Source organism: Echinops telfairi, unplaced genomic scaffold, assembly GCF_000313985.2.
Source record: "Echinops telfairi isolate 266 unplaced genomic scaffold, ASM31398v2 ScPeMD7_7469;HRSCAF=8507_1, whole genome shotgun sequence".
NCBI classification, from domain to species: domain Eukaryota; kingdom Metazoa; phylum Chordata; class Mammalia; order Afrosoricida; family Tenrecidae; genus Echinops; species Echinops telfairi.
In genome coordinates this window covers 97854458-97871692 of record NW_022111373.1, presented here as the reverse complement: position 1 = coordinate 97871692, position 17235 = coordinate 97854458, and the positions used below count along the sequence as shown (strand labels likewise).

Below are 17235 nucleotides of genomic sequence, written 5' to 3'. Positions count from 1 at the left end.
TCTCTCGCTCTGTGATCATCGGACCAGTGTGCGGCTGCCTTGCTTGTTCTGTGCCTCAATTACCTGTGGGATGCCTAGCCTGTGGACTGTGTCACTGTAAGTTGAGGTCCCTTTAAGACATCTCTGGAGCTGGGGACTGGCGGTTGGTGACCGGCCTTGTGATTGGCTGCTGTGCTGACATAGCCTAGCTCTTTCTACAAATCGAGGAAGATCTGGCATCAGACTGGACTTGAAGGACTGCTAGTCTCTCAACTTTCTCTCAGGGACGTGAGTTGCACTGAACCATCTGTAGTGCTTTCTAATTTAACTGTTTATTTCTTGTATTATATATTTATCTGTATATGATTTAACAGTTCATTTCTTGTTATATATCTAATTATCTTTATAAATAAATATATTAAATTATCAGGAATTTGATTTTATCTCTCTAGAGAACCCTGTCTAACACATCATCTCACTGCTAAGGGGTATTCTAGCTGTACTTCTTCCAAGTCAGATCTGTTTATTCCCTAGGCAAGTCATGGTATATACGAAGGGGTCTCCCAAAAACTGGACTTTATTTTCAAAGCTATGTATTTAAATTGTTTTACAAAACAACCTTATCACCTTCAAAGTTCTCTCCATTACACTTAATACCTTTGTGGAAAATATGCTATTCTATTTTTGGAAACATTTTTCAAACTCATCTGTTTGGATGGCTGACAGCATCTCCCTAATTTTTTCTTCACCTCTTCTACCATCATCAAATTGCTATCCTTTCATGTCCCTTCTTCATTCATAGAAACAAAAAGAAATTGCACAGAGCGAGGTCAGGTGAGTCAGGTGCATGGGGCAAGAGGGGGATGCTGTCTTTTGGCTAAAATACTGGCGCACCAAGATGGCTGTGTGAGCAGGTGCACTGTCATGGTGGCAAAATCAGTCCACCATCTGCCACAAAACAAGTCTTTTTTGTCACACACTGTTATGCAATCTTTGCAGAACTTCTAACTAGAAAGCCTGATTAACAGTCTGACCTGATGGAACAAACTCCAAATGTGCTAGCACCCTCATATAAAAATAAACCAGGTAAGCATTGTCTTGATCTTTGGTTTCACTTGATGAGCTTTTTGGGGGCGAGGTGACTATGGCATCTTCTACTGGATTGACTGATGTTTGCTTTCAGGGTCGTAAGAATAGCACGATGTGACCAGTAAAGACCTTGGGCAAAAAGTCTGGGAGCTGTTCTTTCAAAGCACGGCACGTTCCACTCGATGCCCCAGTTCCTGGGCAGTCAGAACCTGAGGCACACATTTTGCAATGAGCCTTCTCATTCCCAAATCTTCCATTCAAATTTGTTGAACCGAGCTCCAAGAGAGTCCATATAAGTTCCCCATTTCTTCAATAGTCTGTCATCGGTCTTCGAGCACAAGTGCGCAAATTTTGCCGACATTTTCATCTGTTTGGGAAGTTGACAGATGTCCAGAACAAAATTTGTCATCAATAGACACTTCACTTTTTTTGAAATGAGAAAACCACTTGTACACTTGAGTTTTTCCCATAACGCTGTCCGTGTAAGCTGTGTTCAACATCATAACAGTTTCTGCAGCATTTTTTCCAGAACAGAAAACAAAATGTCACAGCCAAACACTGTTCTCCTAAGTCGGCCATCACAAAAAATGAAGTTCGAGCAAAACTGCTTTTACGAATAAATTTCCAATGACCAGAGAGAACCTTCCTAGGCAATGCCACTGGTTACACTAACTCAGAGCTAGTGGCTTGATGCCCACCTAGTGGAGCTTTTCCATTGGGGGGGGGGGTACCCTCTTAGATAGATAGATATAGATATAGATATAGACCAACAACATACTTTGAATGCATCAATTCTTCATAATTCAAATGCATCAATTATTTATGCATTTCCCTGCTTTTGTATGCATACAAGGCAATTGAAAATACCATGAATGTGGTCTGGTTTACCCATACACATACATAAAAAACACAAAGCCTGAACAAATGAACCCAAAGGCTTCTTCAGCAATGTCCACAATTAAACCATATAGAAGAAGCCATTCTCTCAAAGGATAAACAGGTTTTACCAGGTACTTAATTAACAAGCACAGCCAGTCAGTCTAGTTCTAATAGGTTTTCACTATTTGAGCGGGCACACCCTCAGTTCAATTTCATTTACCTGTCTGCATAAAAAGGCAGAAAAATTATTTCTCACATTTAGACTAATCTCCACAAATGATCAATGCAATTAAACATCTAGCAATACTAAATATAATACTGTACAATACAGTACTTCCATAACCGAAACTATTATCTAATCCATGTAATCAGATCAGAGTTCAGCTGAGTTTCTGCTTCAGATCAAGAAATACTGTTGCCATCGAGATAGTTCTGCTTCGGAGGCCCCTGTAGGACAGAGTAGAGCTATACATCTCTGACTATCGATCCTTACAGGAGCAGATCACCACATCTGTCTTCCATGGAGCGAGTTGTAGGTTTGAACCATCAAGTTGGTTTGCACCTGAGCATTTCAACCACCGTACACCACTAGGAGTCCTAGGTTGTACTTAAATGTACTCAACAACAAAAAAAGTACTCAATAAAAGAAAAGTGTTCTAAAGCAACCAACAGTTACTACAATGGAGTATACAAATAGACCAGATAGCTATGTTTAAAGGAGCCTGGTGGGTTATGGTTTGAACTGCTAACTTCAAGGTCAGTTTGAAACTACCAGCTGCTCCATGGGAAAAAGATGAGGCTTTCTATACCTCTACAGATTTAGTCTTGGAAACCCCCAAGGAAAGTTCTACTCTGTCTTATATGGTCGCTATGTGACTGACTTGACAGCAGTGAGTTGGAGTTAAGTCTGAAATATCAGCCTCTGCAGCCTGAGAAAGCAGATGTCATACAAAGTCAGGTTCCCATAAACCAGGACCAAACTAAATCCAAGCCTACTGTCACTCAGTCAATTCCGTCTCTTAGTGACCCTGTATGGGGTTTCCACATCTGTAAAAATCTTTATGGGAACAGATAGCTTTATTTTTCTCCTGTGGAGCAACTGATGGGCTTGAACCACCTGCCTGCACACTACCCAACAGCAGCACCAGAACTCCATCAGCCAGGACAATGTGCTACATAGTCCCCACAACAAGAGTAGCAGCAGCAACAGATAGGTACTTGTGAGAAATACATATTCTCAAGCCAGGCCCCATCCCAAACCTTCTGAATCAGACCCCTGGGGCTGTCACCCTGGAATCTCTCTGATTTGACATGCCTCCAGGTGATCCTAATGGATCACTAAAATTCAATAGTCTATGGCAAGGGTGCTCAATACGTTGATCGCGATCTACTAGTCAAATGTAGTGTGTGTAGATCGCATGGCATTAAAAAAATAGACATAAGCCTATCATCAATCCCGTCACTTAATTGATATACAGCACAGCCAATCAGATGCAACCTTAGATGTCAAATGCAAACAACTGCATTAAGTGCAGCAAAAGTGACAAGCTAAGTTATCGCACAATTTTAGACCTTGTATTTTTTTCTCTTAAATGTAAGAAAGGGTATTAAAATGAGTGAGGGAGCTGGACCAAGTAATAAGACAAAAACTTATCACTTTCATACAGAATGGGAGATTTTGACACTACACGCCAACATTCACCTGAAGTCCAGAGCGCATGAACATTTCTGGAACTTACTCGCAGAGGGAAAGTACCCAAACACGAGGAAATGAGCTACCTCCTCGACTGCATGATTCAGCTCTGCTTATTTATGTGAGTCAGCCTTTTCCCACATAAAGATCATTCAGTCCAAGTACCGTTCCACCATGACTGATGATCATTTGGAAGTGTGCTTGAGTCTGGCTGTCAGCAGCTACTATGCGGACTATGCATCCCTGGCTCATTCCATTCAGTGCAAGTCATCAGAGTAAATTCAGGTAATGATAAAGAATGTACATAGTTAATTGTATTATGTTGTGCAATATGGACTTGTGGTTATGCAAGGTACAAAAACATACATTGGACATATAAAGAATTCTCAATGCATTTATGAATAAATAAAAATAAATATGTCTTGCATTTTTGTAATTGGTAGATCATTTTGACTTGGTCATTTTATAAGTAGCTCGCATGCTGAAAATGTGTGAGCACCCCTGGTCTATGGCCTAAAGAAAATGTTAACCTGGGAAGAGAGCTACAATTCAGAATTACTTGGGCATATTAAGAATTTTTTTAAAAACTCTTGCCTATCAGTTTTCATGGGCAGGGGTGATGGCAGCTGAAAATCCTAGCTATCCTAATGTGTAAGTAAAGCTCTTCTTAATTTATAGCAAATTAATTTTAAAGAGTGAAAAACTTTTCTGGTTATTAAAATGAGTAAGTACTCCATTCAAGTACATCTGTGATCTCATGTCTATGTTTAGAACTAAGGGCCAGTAACAGTCCTGTGATATCAGACAGAGCACACACATGTGGGGCAGAGGGCGTGGGGAAAGAAGATGCCGGGGGCGGGAGAAGAAAATACACGAACAAAAGGGGAAAAAATGAAGACCAAAAACCAAAATTGTAGGAAGATAATCTCATCCAAAAATGTACCTCTGACTCATTTATACAGTCAACAACACTGACTCATTCGGGGTGCCTGTGTTCCTTTCTCCCTACTGCCATTATAATTTTACAATTAAAATTTTACCAGAGGCAGGTTGTAGAGATACATAAATTAAAAGAGCAGATTATACTATAATCCTAATAAACTATCGACAATGTCTAGACTGAAATGTGTTCTCACTTTTGGCTTTCTAACTTTAAAGTTCAAGGGAAAAGGAACAGGAAAATCTGTGTCCAGCAAACTATACTCCACCATAGAATAGTAGCGCAAAGCCACAGCTATGTACCAATATTACAGAGCTCCGAAACTGACATCGACTAACTCATGCTGCAAACACTCATGAAAAGCACATTTTTCTAGGAAGATTTAAAGTATCATTTCTTGGTTTGATTTTCCTTTTTCCTTACGCAAGAACCCCCAAATTAAGGTATCATCTAATTGAAAATTATAACCAACACTTACTTTTAATGTAATTAAATTATCCAGCCAATCTGAATTGTCCACAGAGGTTGTTTTTCCAAAACCTCACATGGGACTCTAAGTAGAGAACTTTCTATGTTTAACTATGTCAATTTTCAAGGGTGATGGGTATGTAAAAATGCTAATATATAAAATTATAATCAGAATAATAGTGTATGCCAATCAATTTACAGTCAGCACAGTAGATTACTTAGTATGGGCCATCTAAGCAACGTCTTTGCAAATAAGGCCATGCAAATAAGGTCGATGTGTCTAACGAGGGAATTGGTTGATTTTGCCATCATGCAGAGTTTAAAATTAGTTATCTCAGAGGCAGGAATGGAGGGGTCTCATTGCCATAAAAAAGAAGAGATAGGGGCAGAGATTGTGTTCTGGATCCTGGAATTCTTAAACACTAGACGTCCTTGGTCCAGGTACAGAGAACTGTGACACCAGAGACAGAGAATCAGCAGAAGCAATGAGGGCACCAGACAGAGCAGCAGACTTCCTGACCCACAGATCCGGAACACTCTGTGCACTGGAGCAGAAAGCTTGTTTGTGAAGTGGGGTGCCTCTACCTGAGGAAACTAAATTTGATGACCTATGACACAACAGCCAAGCAAAGCACCTGAGGCTTATGGTGTCATAGCCTTGGTGCATTTATTAGTTGTGCTGTAACAGTTTTGTAATATTTGCCTAGTCTGGCAGAGGACAAGGGGCCAAAGGGCTGAGATCAAGAACCAGACAGATGGCGAGCCTGTGCGCAAGACACTCCTAACTGGAAGAACTGTGTCCTGAGCATTTCTGATCCAGAATTGTGATGTTAACTTCCCAATAGACCCCATAATTATGAGTAGACTGTAGGTTCTGTGTGGCCACTGCAATGAATTCTCAAACCCAGCAGAAAAGTAGAGTGCACCATGGGAGGGATGATTGATTTCAGAATTGGAAAAGAGGGTTGGAGGGTGGAGGCCATGTCTGACCTCTGCCTGATAGAAATTGGCCTTGGGCTGAGTAAGTTTGATTCTCCTTCCCTTTTGTACACAAAGGAGGTCAGATGCTACCCCACGCCATTCTTACAAAATACACTCGAAAGAGAGAGAGAAGAAGATTTCAGGAAGAAAAGGGAACAAAGTAGAACAGTCAGAAAACAAATGAAACAAAAACTTACAGAACGAAAAGATAAGAAACAATTTAATTCAAGATTTCAAACTCTTCTAAGAATGATGAAGCATACTGGCAGAAAATCAGAACACCAAGAAATGCCCATTACTACAGAAACTGAAAGAGACAACAATCTTTCCTTAGAACAAACACCCTGAATTTGGACTCTTACTTCCTGTGGTATAAGAATATAAATTCCTGTTACATCATCACTAGGAAACTAAGACAGAAAGAAGTGCAACTGTCTTTATTTTCAGACAAAATGAACAAGAATATGGAAAAAGAAAACAATTTCAATCTAACAAGACCACAATAAACAAGCTTTACTGAAGATTCACGACAGCTTACACATTAAAAGAGCCTTTCCCTAGTCACTGTTTGGTCCTTTAGCCTTCTCAAAGTAGATAATCTCACATACCTCAGAGTCCAGGGTTAGAACTGTCTTCACCACACCCTAAAGTGGTTTCTAAACTATTCTTTCTCCAGCCTTTTATGAAGAGGCTCAAATCTGAGTCACAGATCAACACCACCTTCTACGCCTGCTTATCATTGTCTACCTATTCAGCTATATTTTCCTCTTTCAATCATTAACACTTTATACCCATTGGTCCTTCTCACCACTTCAAAGCTTACCATTCAACAATCGAACCTCTCTATTTTGGGCCTCATTATCACTAGGGATGTTGTCTTCCATTCTCATTATTAGTTGGTTATTAAGTTTTTCCTGCTAGATGAAGTGCCACAAAGACATTGTTCACTGCTAATCCCCACATGTATCATACACAGCACATGTATGAGTACTCACTCACTGCCATCACAATCATTCCGACTCAGGGTAGAACTGTCCTGTAGGTTTCCAAGACTGTAACTCTTGATGGGAGTAGAAAGCCTCACCTTCCTTCCGTGGTAGCTTTACACTGCTGAGCTTAAGGTTAGCAGCCCGCCATGTAAGCACTATGCCACCAGGGCTCCTAAAACTCAAACTCACTGCTATAGATTCTGACTCATACCAATCCCATAATGGGACAAGTGTTGTTGTTGGTTTTTTTCCTGGGGGTGGGGGATTGGTATAAGTATACTCCTACTTTTATAAGGTTTATTTTCTCATTCCACTAAGGCCAATGAATAAGTTCAGCTAGTAGGCCTAGCTGACGTTACCTTTAGAAAAGAGAACCATCAAAGACAATAAGGTGTCTGAAAGTTGTATAGAAAATAAAATCAATCAAGTGTTTTACCCTAAGTATTTGCTGGATGATGAATCACTAAGGGAAATTGATACCCATTAAAACCCAGTGCCACCAAGTCAATTGCATTTCACAGTGACCCTACAGGGCAGAGTAGAACTGCCCCACAGGGTTTCTGAGGCTGTAATCTTTATGGAACTGGACTGCCACATCTTTTTCCCATGGAGTTCAAATTTAAGTTTCCGGTGGGTTCAAATTGCCAATCACTGCACCAAGGCTCTTTGGGAGATTGATAAAAACCTTCAACTACATGAAAGCTAATCATAATGAAAAAGCTGGCAACTATGAGACCTGAGATGAGCAATCAACTGCACTACTAGTAATTGGATTGTTATGTTTTGGAGCCTCATCCATGAATTATAGGAGTTGGAGTTGTTTCCTCATCCATGAATTATAGGAGTTGTTTCCTCATCCATGAATTTTAGGAGTTGGAGTTGTTTCCTCATCCATGAATTTTAGGAGTTGGACTAGATAACTTCCTTTTGTGTTCTACACATTCTGATTCATGTATAATGAAAACAAACACAAACAATCCACTGCCAACGATCAATTCTAACACTTCAAATCTTTATGGGAGTAGAGTCTCATCTGTTTTCTGTGGCTAGACTGGTGGGTTTAAATCACCAACCTTGCAGTTGGTAACCCACAGGACTCCTTTGCTCCCATCTAACAGTGCTCCAGCACAACAGGCTTACACATAACCACTGTGAGCATGGCCCAGGGTCAAGCAATGCTTCGTTCCATTGTACACAGGGTTGCGACCTACTGGCATCTAACAACAGGCCCAGTAAGGATGTTACAAGAGAACAACCTGAGGACCTAGAACTGAGAAGATACGAGTTGTAATTTTTGTTAAAGACAAAAAAACTCTAAGACTACTAAAAGATTTAGCATGATTGGACTAGATCAGTGGTTCTCAACCTTCCTAATGCCACGACCCTTTAATATAGTTCCTCATGTTGTGGTGACCCCCCCAACCATAAAATATTTTCATTGCTACTTCATAACTGTAATTTTGCTACTGTTATGAATCATCATGTAAATATGTGATATGCAGGATGTATTTTTCATTGTTACAAATTGAACATAATTGAAGCATAGTGATTCATCGCAAAAACAGTATGTGATTATATATTGTGAAATATTTATTTCTAATGACAAATAAATGAAATTTTGTCTTGAAGCATGGTGTAGCATGGGTAACAGTCTTCACGGTGGGTACTTGTATGTGGGTGTATCTGCATGTGGGCGGACCCGCCTAGAGAAGGATAGAGGAGCCGTGTCTTGGTTCCTAAGACCATCAGAAATATGTGTTTTCCAATGGTCTTAGGTGGCCCCTGTAAAAGGGTCGTTCGACCCCCAAAGGGGTCGCAATCCACAGGTTGAGAACCTGTGGATTCTAACTAGATCAGTGGCAAGCAAATGATGACCCTGGGGTAGTCATTGTTTGTGTAAATAAAGTTTCACTGAAACATGGCCCAATACGATCATTTATCTATGGCTGCTTTTCTGCTACAGGAGCTGAGCGAAGTAGTTATCAAAGATACTATATGATCCACAACCTGAAGTATTTACTATCTGGCCTCGTAAGAAAAAGCTTGCTGGCCCCTGGACTAATTTATGTATAGAGTCCATTTTAAATTTATTATACATTGGAGATGGAAAGGATTACATTTAAATGATTTTAGACAGAGGGTAAAGATAAAAGAAAGAGGAGAGAGAATGGGTCAAATAGATATTCTTAATTATCTCATTTACACTAGCTTCTCTAAAACTACCTCCCAAGAAAGTGTCTGAGCCTTTATATGGATGCAGCTTACAAGGTAACTGATGAACCAGAATAATTTCAAAGTCTACTTGAAACATCCACCATTTTCTCTAAGCTGGTGGATGGCTCATCTTCTAGTCAGAAAACTTCCATTCCTGGAACATATAAGATAAAACAAACTAGTGATTTAACACTTACCGGCCTTCTTTGACTTTTCCCGGGTTTCCTCTACACACGTAGTGTTCAATGTAACCACCACTGCAATTGATTTTTGACCAATCTGGGTTACAAACATCCAAGAAGTGAGGCCGCAGTCTGCCTATTGAATACTTGGCAATATCAGTCAGGGACTGACTAGTAGCTGCGCCAAATAAAAAGGTTCCAATGGTTTTGTACATAGTGGCTACGTAATTATTTCCCATAAAGGAATTTGAGTGCACAAGGTTAAAGTAAACAGACAAGGTCTCTCCAAGAATCATCTGAAAAAGAAACAGAAAAAAATAATTTATTAAAAAGCAGCCAGAGCACTTTAAACATGTACACACAAAAAAACAGTTCATCACAATTTTGCAAAAATCTTTTAGAACGGTTTTTTTTTTCATTTACAAACAGAGGGTCAGAGTTTAAGATAATGGATTCTAAAAAGTGTCAAATCAATTATGGATCTTGCTTACAAAGCAATCGATGAGCCAGAATAATTTAGAAGTCTACCTAAAACAATAAGAATCTTATTATTTTGTATCAAATAAACTGGGACTTAAGAATCATAGTGGGCAGTGGTTTCGTCTGGAGAACAAGACTATCATTTGCTTAAAGGACACAGACTTCCCCAACCAGAATGACCTTTCTGTAAATACTTTTATCTGACAGTCTCCATTTCTTCTCCAACATTCCTTTGAATCAAAAAACATCTGTCATTTCAGAAATTAAAATCATTTCAGGAAGTTAAAAAAGTATAATGTAAATACAAGGCTCTAACACTGATGCCAAAGGGTACAGAAGGCGAGACAGGTGGACAGTGTTTACCAGTCCTGCCTTTCCAAGAGACCTTAAACTGAGACACCTTCAGCAAATCTCACTGAAAGAGTTGGTACTTCCTTCAGCAAATCTCACTGAAAGACTTGGTATTTCCCTTTTCCTCACAATCATTTCAAGTGACTCTTTACATTCTTTATTTTTTACCAGTTTTGCAAAATTAAAGCTATAATTTTGAGAACTTTCCCAGATTCTAGTAGAGTGTGTGTGTTTGTGTACTGTGTGTGTGTTTTTACCTACATGCTGGAGGAAGGGGATGGTATGCAGTGTGTGTTGTATTTGTTGTATAAATATCAGTAATAGTAAGATTTTTAAGAGAAAGAAGTTCAAAGATATTTTCAAAGAAATAGGTACGGACAATAAAATAATTTATCTAGACCACATTAATACACTGAGTTTAGGGTATACAGCATTTCCAAATGCTTTTTCAAGTTATGGACCCAAATCCTGATAAAATGTTAAAATAATGAATTATAAAAGAAATTACATTTGGTGATAATAAATAAACCACTCTCTAGCTACCTTGGGCCCAAATAAATAGTGAACAGTCTTCTTATTAATTTATATTGGGGGGCCAGGGGTGGGATGGTATATTAGTTACAAACTTTCACTTAAGATATACACTAACTTCCATGCTTCATTTTAAGTTTACATACACAATTGGGCAAACCATTCAAGCAATTCTATTTAGTGAAAGTTACCTGTCTTGAGCATGAACATTACTATCCAAAACCAAAACCCACTGCCATCAACTCAATCATATGACCACACAGGGTTTCTAGGACTGTAATTTTTATGGGAACAGGTACCCCATCTTGTTACCAAGGAGCAACTTATGGGGCTTGAACCACCAACCTTTCAGTTAGCAGCCCAACACTTATGCCACACTACCACCAGGGGTCCTGACTCCTCCTTATCATGGGTGAAATAAATTGGTGTCTCCTAAAAGGGATTTTAACAAAAACCTGATATAAAAAAATTCCATTCCTCATCCGACTCAGTGGCTCCTTAAATTCCATAATTAGAATGTTATAACGTTGATAACCAGATTGTAAAAACTATACTAAGCAAGAATGTTTTAACTGTTGAACAGAAAGTTGGTATCCCACACTGACATCAGATAAGAGTGGTCAATAAATTTTTATTAAAGGGGCTACTTTTCAGGTAAAAGGCAAACACATTTAGCTTAAACATATTAAGCCTCAGAAATCTGGTCCTCAATATAGTCCTTAATGTGAATGAACCCATCAGATCTTTTTCTGAAATAGCAGAGGGTTTGAAAGCCCTGTGTATTTCTAGGGATGCCAACCCTCCATAATGTGCATATAGCTCGCATACTCCCCCCACCTGCCTCAAGTGGCTGTGTATTAAAGTATGCTTCCATTCAAGTCAAAGGAGCACTGGTGATATACAGCAGGTTACGCATTGGACTGCAAACCCACCAGCCCCTTGGGCAGGCAAAAGATGAGGATGTCTGTTCCCATAAAGATTCCCAGACTCAGACAGAATCCCTGTGGAGCAGTTCTACTATGTTTTATATAGTTTTCATGAGTCAGAGTCAACTCAATGATACTGGTTTTCATTTGGGTTTTGATTTTGACTCATGCCTAGTTGAAGTAGTCCACTAACTTTCCTGCTAGACTGTTAACGAGGTGATCTCTATAACATTTCATTATAGAGTTGACCACTGATGATTAAAACCTACATATATTAATCAACTATAATTTTAGCAATTCACACTCCCACATCTCAGATTTCTTGTTTAACCACTCAACTATTTCCATGAATGACTCCTGATCGTGGTGATGTATACCTAGTTAAATCACTGACACTGGTTCTTACCATTGGTGGCAGGAAGCCAGATGGATAAATACATTTAGAGCAGTGAGCACAAATTAAAGGGTGATCCATAGATGTAGTGTGAGGTACACGACTAACACTTTATACTGGGGGGTGGGAGGGTTATCTAAAGCTGACAAGTGTCAGATAAAATGTACCATTTTTACTACAATAAACAATAACACTGACTTCACAGTGCACCATAGGCTTCATTCTGACTCACAACACTATTCTCTCTAAAGGGGTTCCTAGGTTATCCATCTTTCCAGAACGCACAGCTTCATCTGTCTCCCGAGGAACAGCTAGTGAGTGTGACCCGCTAACCTTGCAGTTAGCAGCCCAACACTTAAGCAGAAGCACCACCAGGGCTCCAATAGACAATGAGATTCTAAATCAAATCTTCCAAATTAAATGTAGGAAAGTTTCTGTGCATTTGACCTAACAGACTGCCATATTCCTTTATTTCATTTTAATATCCTATCCTGCCCATTGGGCCATTCATGCCAATTCTCATCACTGGATGAATTTTACATTTAAACAACTTGTGGCCTAATTCTAGAACTGAAATAACTTGTCAGCTATTTGTTTATTGACATAGCTCTAATGATATGCTAATAAAGAATGAGAGAAAATACAGTAGGAGTGAAACAATATGGGTGAAACCCAAAAGCTAATATTTACCTAAATCAGTATACCGTAATAATTCAATTTCCTTAAACTCAAAGCCTCATAATATTCTCTCGTTATTTCCTTTCTTTGTCCACCAACCAAGATTTTTAATGTCTCTACATCAGAGGTTCCCAGATTTATTTGGTCTATTTCCCCTTCTAGAAAGAAAAACATTACTCAACGTCCCCTGACAATAGAGCATTTTTTGTACTATAGTCCATAGCCCAGGATACAGTATTACGTATTTGCTTTTGCAGCCTCTGTGGATTGTTCCAGCACCCTACAAGGGATCAAGGGATGGTATCACCCAGGGTCAGAAACACTACGCTACACTGCCTCCTAGTTATACGTGCTCCATTCAGGGACCATTTTCTCCCTCTACAATAGTTTCAAGTCACTACTGCATTTCCACACTCTCATGACTATCTCTGTCTACCTCCATTCCCCTTATTCTACTAAATCAATCTCTCTCTCTCTCTCTCTCTCTCTCTCTCTCTCTCTCTCACACACACACACACACACACACACACACAGAGTCGAATAAAATCCAACAGATTTTTATCAACCTTCACTTACCTTAACTTTTTGGTAGTATTTGACATCACTGCTCATGTCTTCTTCTCCTTATTGAAATTCTCCCTTGGCTTTTGAGAAACTATATTAATACTAGTTCTCTACCCATCTCCTTCAATTTTGTAAATTTGGTGAATCATTAGCAAAACACATCAAAGGCCTAATGTGAAGTTATTTTTTAAAAGAAGTACTTTCTAAACAGGAATTATTTTAAATTAATATATAAAACCACTGCTATAATCAGTATCTATCTTGGTTAATAGTGTTGCTATAGAAATAGTATTTTTTTTGTTTTAAATTTTTATTTTATCCCCGATATGATCGCTGAAGACAAATGGGTGCATAAGCAAATGTGAAGAAAGAAATAGTATTTTTATAGTGCCTATAAACAGTCTTTTTTAAAGAAACCTACATTTATTAATTTACTCTTCCTTTTATTAAGTAGCAAGATAACCTCTTTCAATGCTTAGTTCAAATGATCAAAAATTCCAATCTCATTAATGAGTCTTTACCAAACCTGCTTTTTGTCAGGCAGCCTGTGTCCAGCTGTGTAAGCTGTGCACACCCACCTACCGCCCAGCCATCACCCTCTGCTCTGCAGTAGCCCTGCCTTCCAAAGGGCATTTCTGTAATTATGCTCGTCCTTTTAACTAGACCCTAAGAAAAGTAAAACAGAAAAACACGTGTATTCTAGCTGCGTTTATTTACATACTTAAAGATGGTTTGAAATTACCTATTTGCCACTAAGAGCCTTAATACAATGTATTTATATTTAAATAGTTAGCAATCTTTCAGGAAAAAAACCAACAAACTCCCACCTTAATTTTAAAACCCGGGACTTGGCTTCCTTCCTTTAAGAGGAAAAAATATCAGTGTACACATGTGTGTTATAGAAGACTCCATTACAGATCTATTGCAGGAGAGTCACCTCACTGCATGCCTCCATGCATGAGAACGCAGACTGAGCACCTGTCATGCCAGCCCCCTCTCCAGGGAGTAATGATACCAAGATGAACCCGGGGCGTCTGCCTTCAAGCAGCTTACAATTTGGGGAAGCAAGCATTTGTATAGCCAAAGTTCTCTTTTACTAATTATACACTATGAATTATGACTAGATTGATTTTCGTTGCTAATAGGGTACCATGAACAGTCTTGAATCGGACTTTACATTTTCTAATTTGGGAAGTTTGGGGTTTGAAAAAAACTCGAAAAGTAGAGTGGATATATATGCGGTCATCTTGCAGGCTTTCCTATTGGATGGAACCTTATTTGCTATTTTTTAACTAACATAAGTCTTGTTTCCAAAGTTATGAATTATGGGGCAAAAATGTTGAATTAAATCATGGAATTTTCTGGGTCATAAGATTATAAAGGTCTACTATCTAGTGAGTAGGGGGTGGACTAGATTCTAGTCCCTCCACAAAACTTTTCTCCCTAAAGCTACATCCTCTAAGCATTCCCACTTGAAATACTCCAAACAAAAGATATTTTTGCAGCCCAAGGCTCATTCCTGTCTTCAATACCAGTAAAATTATATTGTGGCAGCTGAAGCTTTTTCTATTCTAGAATCAAGAGACCTGATACATATACAGAGGTATAATGAATTCTTATGATATCCATCGTGTGAATTATGCTAAATACAGTGATAGAACATCCAGTCATCTAGTGCACAATTGTTGAAACAATAGTACTAGATCTCTAAAACGCAGTAATATGGAAAATTAGTATAAAACATACATGCATTCAATAAGGCTATTCTGATATACATTGTTATAATTTTGGCCACACTTATAATAGCTGAGATAATCTTGATCAAGTTAAAACCTTTAATTAAATCTAAAAAAAATACATATTATTTTGGTGAATTACACACTCAATTTTTAACAGCTTAACAAAAACTTAAATCAATTGCCCAAAAGCGATAAACTTGGAAAAGTGGATTTAACTTACAACGATAATACTGAATGGAATGATTATTCCACCTAATAATGCATAAGGTATGGTGTCTTCTTTGTAAGGGTACTTGATGGAATCATCATTACAGAATACTCCTCGCTGGAAGGGGGAATGCCTTGAAGTAAGAATTGCAAAAGGCAATCCAGCTATCAAAAGGAATAAATTGAAATATCATTAAAAATGTCAAAACTAATTAATGGCAATAATTATCCCAGAGACAATATTTAAAAATGCATTTGCATGGAAATGTATGAGCACATGTAAAAAGGAAATGCAGTAATGCATGCAACAATAAGTTAGAGCAATTACAGTTTAGGGAAAAGTAAGCTTTCTACAGATAGCAAAGCTTCCAAATCTTCTGTTAACCAATTTAACCAAGAGCATCCTCTTTCTGTGTCTGTTCAAAGAGATTAATAGATTTGGGAAAAATCTCTTCTTCTTCTCCTGTTGTCATTAAGCCATACGGCTTTCAGCACTATTTCTAAGCCAACTTGTCATTAACTTTGCTTTCAAAAGAAACAAAACCACACACTTGGGCACCCTCCATTTACTACCACATTTGGACAGAATATGGTCACTGGCTAAGCTCTCACTTAAACAAAGCTTTATCCACTCATTTCTGTCCCACCTATGGCAGCTTTTGAGCTGCTATGAAAAGGAAACTTAATGACATTTCTTAAGAAAATGAATGACAGAGCCAAGTTCAAAAGCATTTAGAGCAGGCTCTGTTTTCCTCTTTTAATGTTGCCATAAAAATCATATTTCACATTCATTTCCTAAGATGCTTAAATGTGAACTTTAAGAACTGAATTCTCCTTTACTTCAGTGAACCTGGCATATTGCTCTATTCTTCAGCATAATGATTGGAACTGCTTTCTACAGAGATACAGCTTGGTCAAAGCCCCCAACACAAAGTATGACTTCAGACTTACCCAGAATGAAAGGCTCTCACTCTCTCTGGGAGGGCTCATTGTCGCAGCAGTGTCACCACAAGTAAGCCAACAGACTCACCACATCCTGACGACCACTTACGAGTTCTCAGGAATTCCACTGAAGCCCGACAGGTTGACAGACAACCCTGCTTCTGCCACTCTACCGAGTATGTATATACCAAAATCTAAAGTATTCAATCTACAATTGCCAAGGGAAAAGGAGAAGCACTTGAAGTCTCATTTCTTTCATCCCAAGTTTTTCATTTGTCTTGAGATTTTTCATGTAGATCCTGAACACATGGACTAAATTTTGCTTTTTTTGTTCGAGTCAATCTGCCAATAGCTATTAATCCTTTTAAACGCTTAAGATGTTTACAAGATTCTCAAAGTCATACCTCTGGTAAATACTACATTTTTTTAAAGGTATAAAAAGAGTAACATCCATTGTGCCAACAGCACCCATAGGAACATGTGGGTGGAGTTTAGTCTACCAATCAGGTCACAGCTTGATGACCTCTGTTGGAGACACAACTGAGATAACTGGCTCTCCAAGGTGAGCCCCTTCCTCTTTCTCCCTGGTGCTGGAACCAGAGCACTGTCTGAGTTAGCTGCCTGCCTCTACACATGTACTGTGCTACCTGTGGGCCTAACCTGTGGCCTGTGAATCATGTCACAGTGCCATGCTGTTCCACACAACGGTGCTGCCCCACCTTGCCGTTTCTGCTGCCTGGTGACGATTCCACTCACTTTGCCTTGGCTGCAAACACCATACCTCATGCCACTTCACATCGCTATGCAGTGAGGCTCCACTGCAACCTGCTCTGCTATGCTGAGCTACCTCTACTATACCTCGACATCTCATCGTTTTACTGTCTGCTTCCTCAGACTCATGAGATGGAAGGGCCTTCAGTACATTAACTGCCCCATGAAAGTGAGGTGGACTGAGCTCTCTGTGCTGCTGTGTAGACTAATTTGCTGTTGTATTCCTTTTCGCTATATA

General features: G+C 39.0%; 1 protein-coding gene across 1 annotated transcript in view; it reads right to left on the bottom strand.

Moving 5' to 3' along the window:
• The window catches only part of PLPP1 (phospholipid phosphatase 1), a 43190-nt gene extending 26178 nt beyond the window's left edge, over window positions 1-17012 (bottom strand). Inside the window, exons 1-3 of the mRNA XM_030888894.2 lie at window positions 16946-17012; window positions 15298-15449; window positions 9430-9710 (exon numbers count right to left, since the gene is read on the bottom strand). Of these exons, the coding sequence (XP_030744754.2) occupies window positions 9430-9710; window positions 15298-15449; window positions 16946-17012 (500 nt within the window). The remainder of the gene's footprint in view (window positions 1-9429; window positions 9711-15297; window positions 15450-16945) is intronic.
• Window positions 17013-17235: the final 223 nt, after the last annotated feature.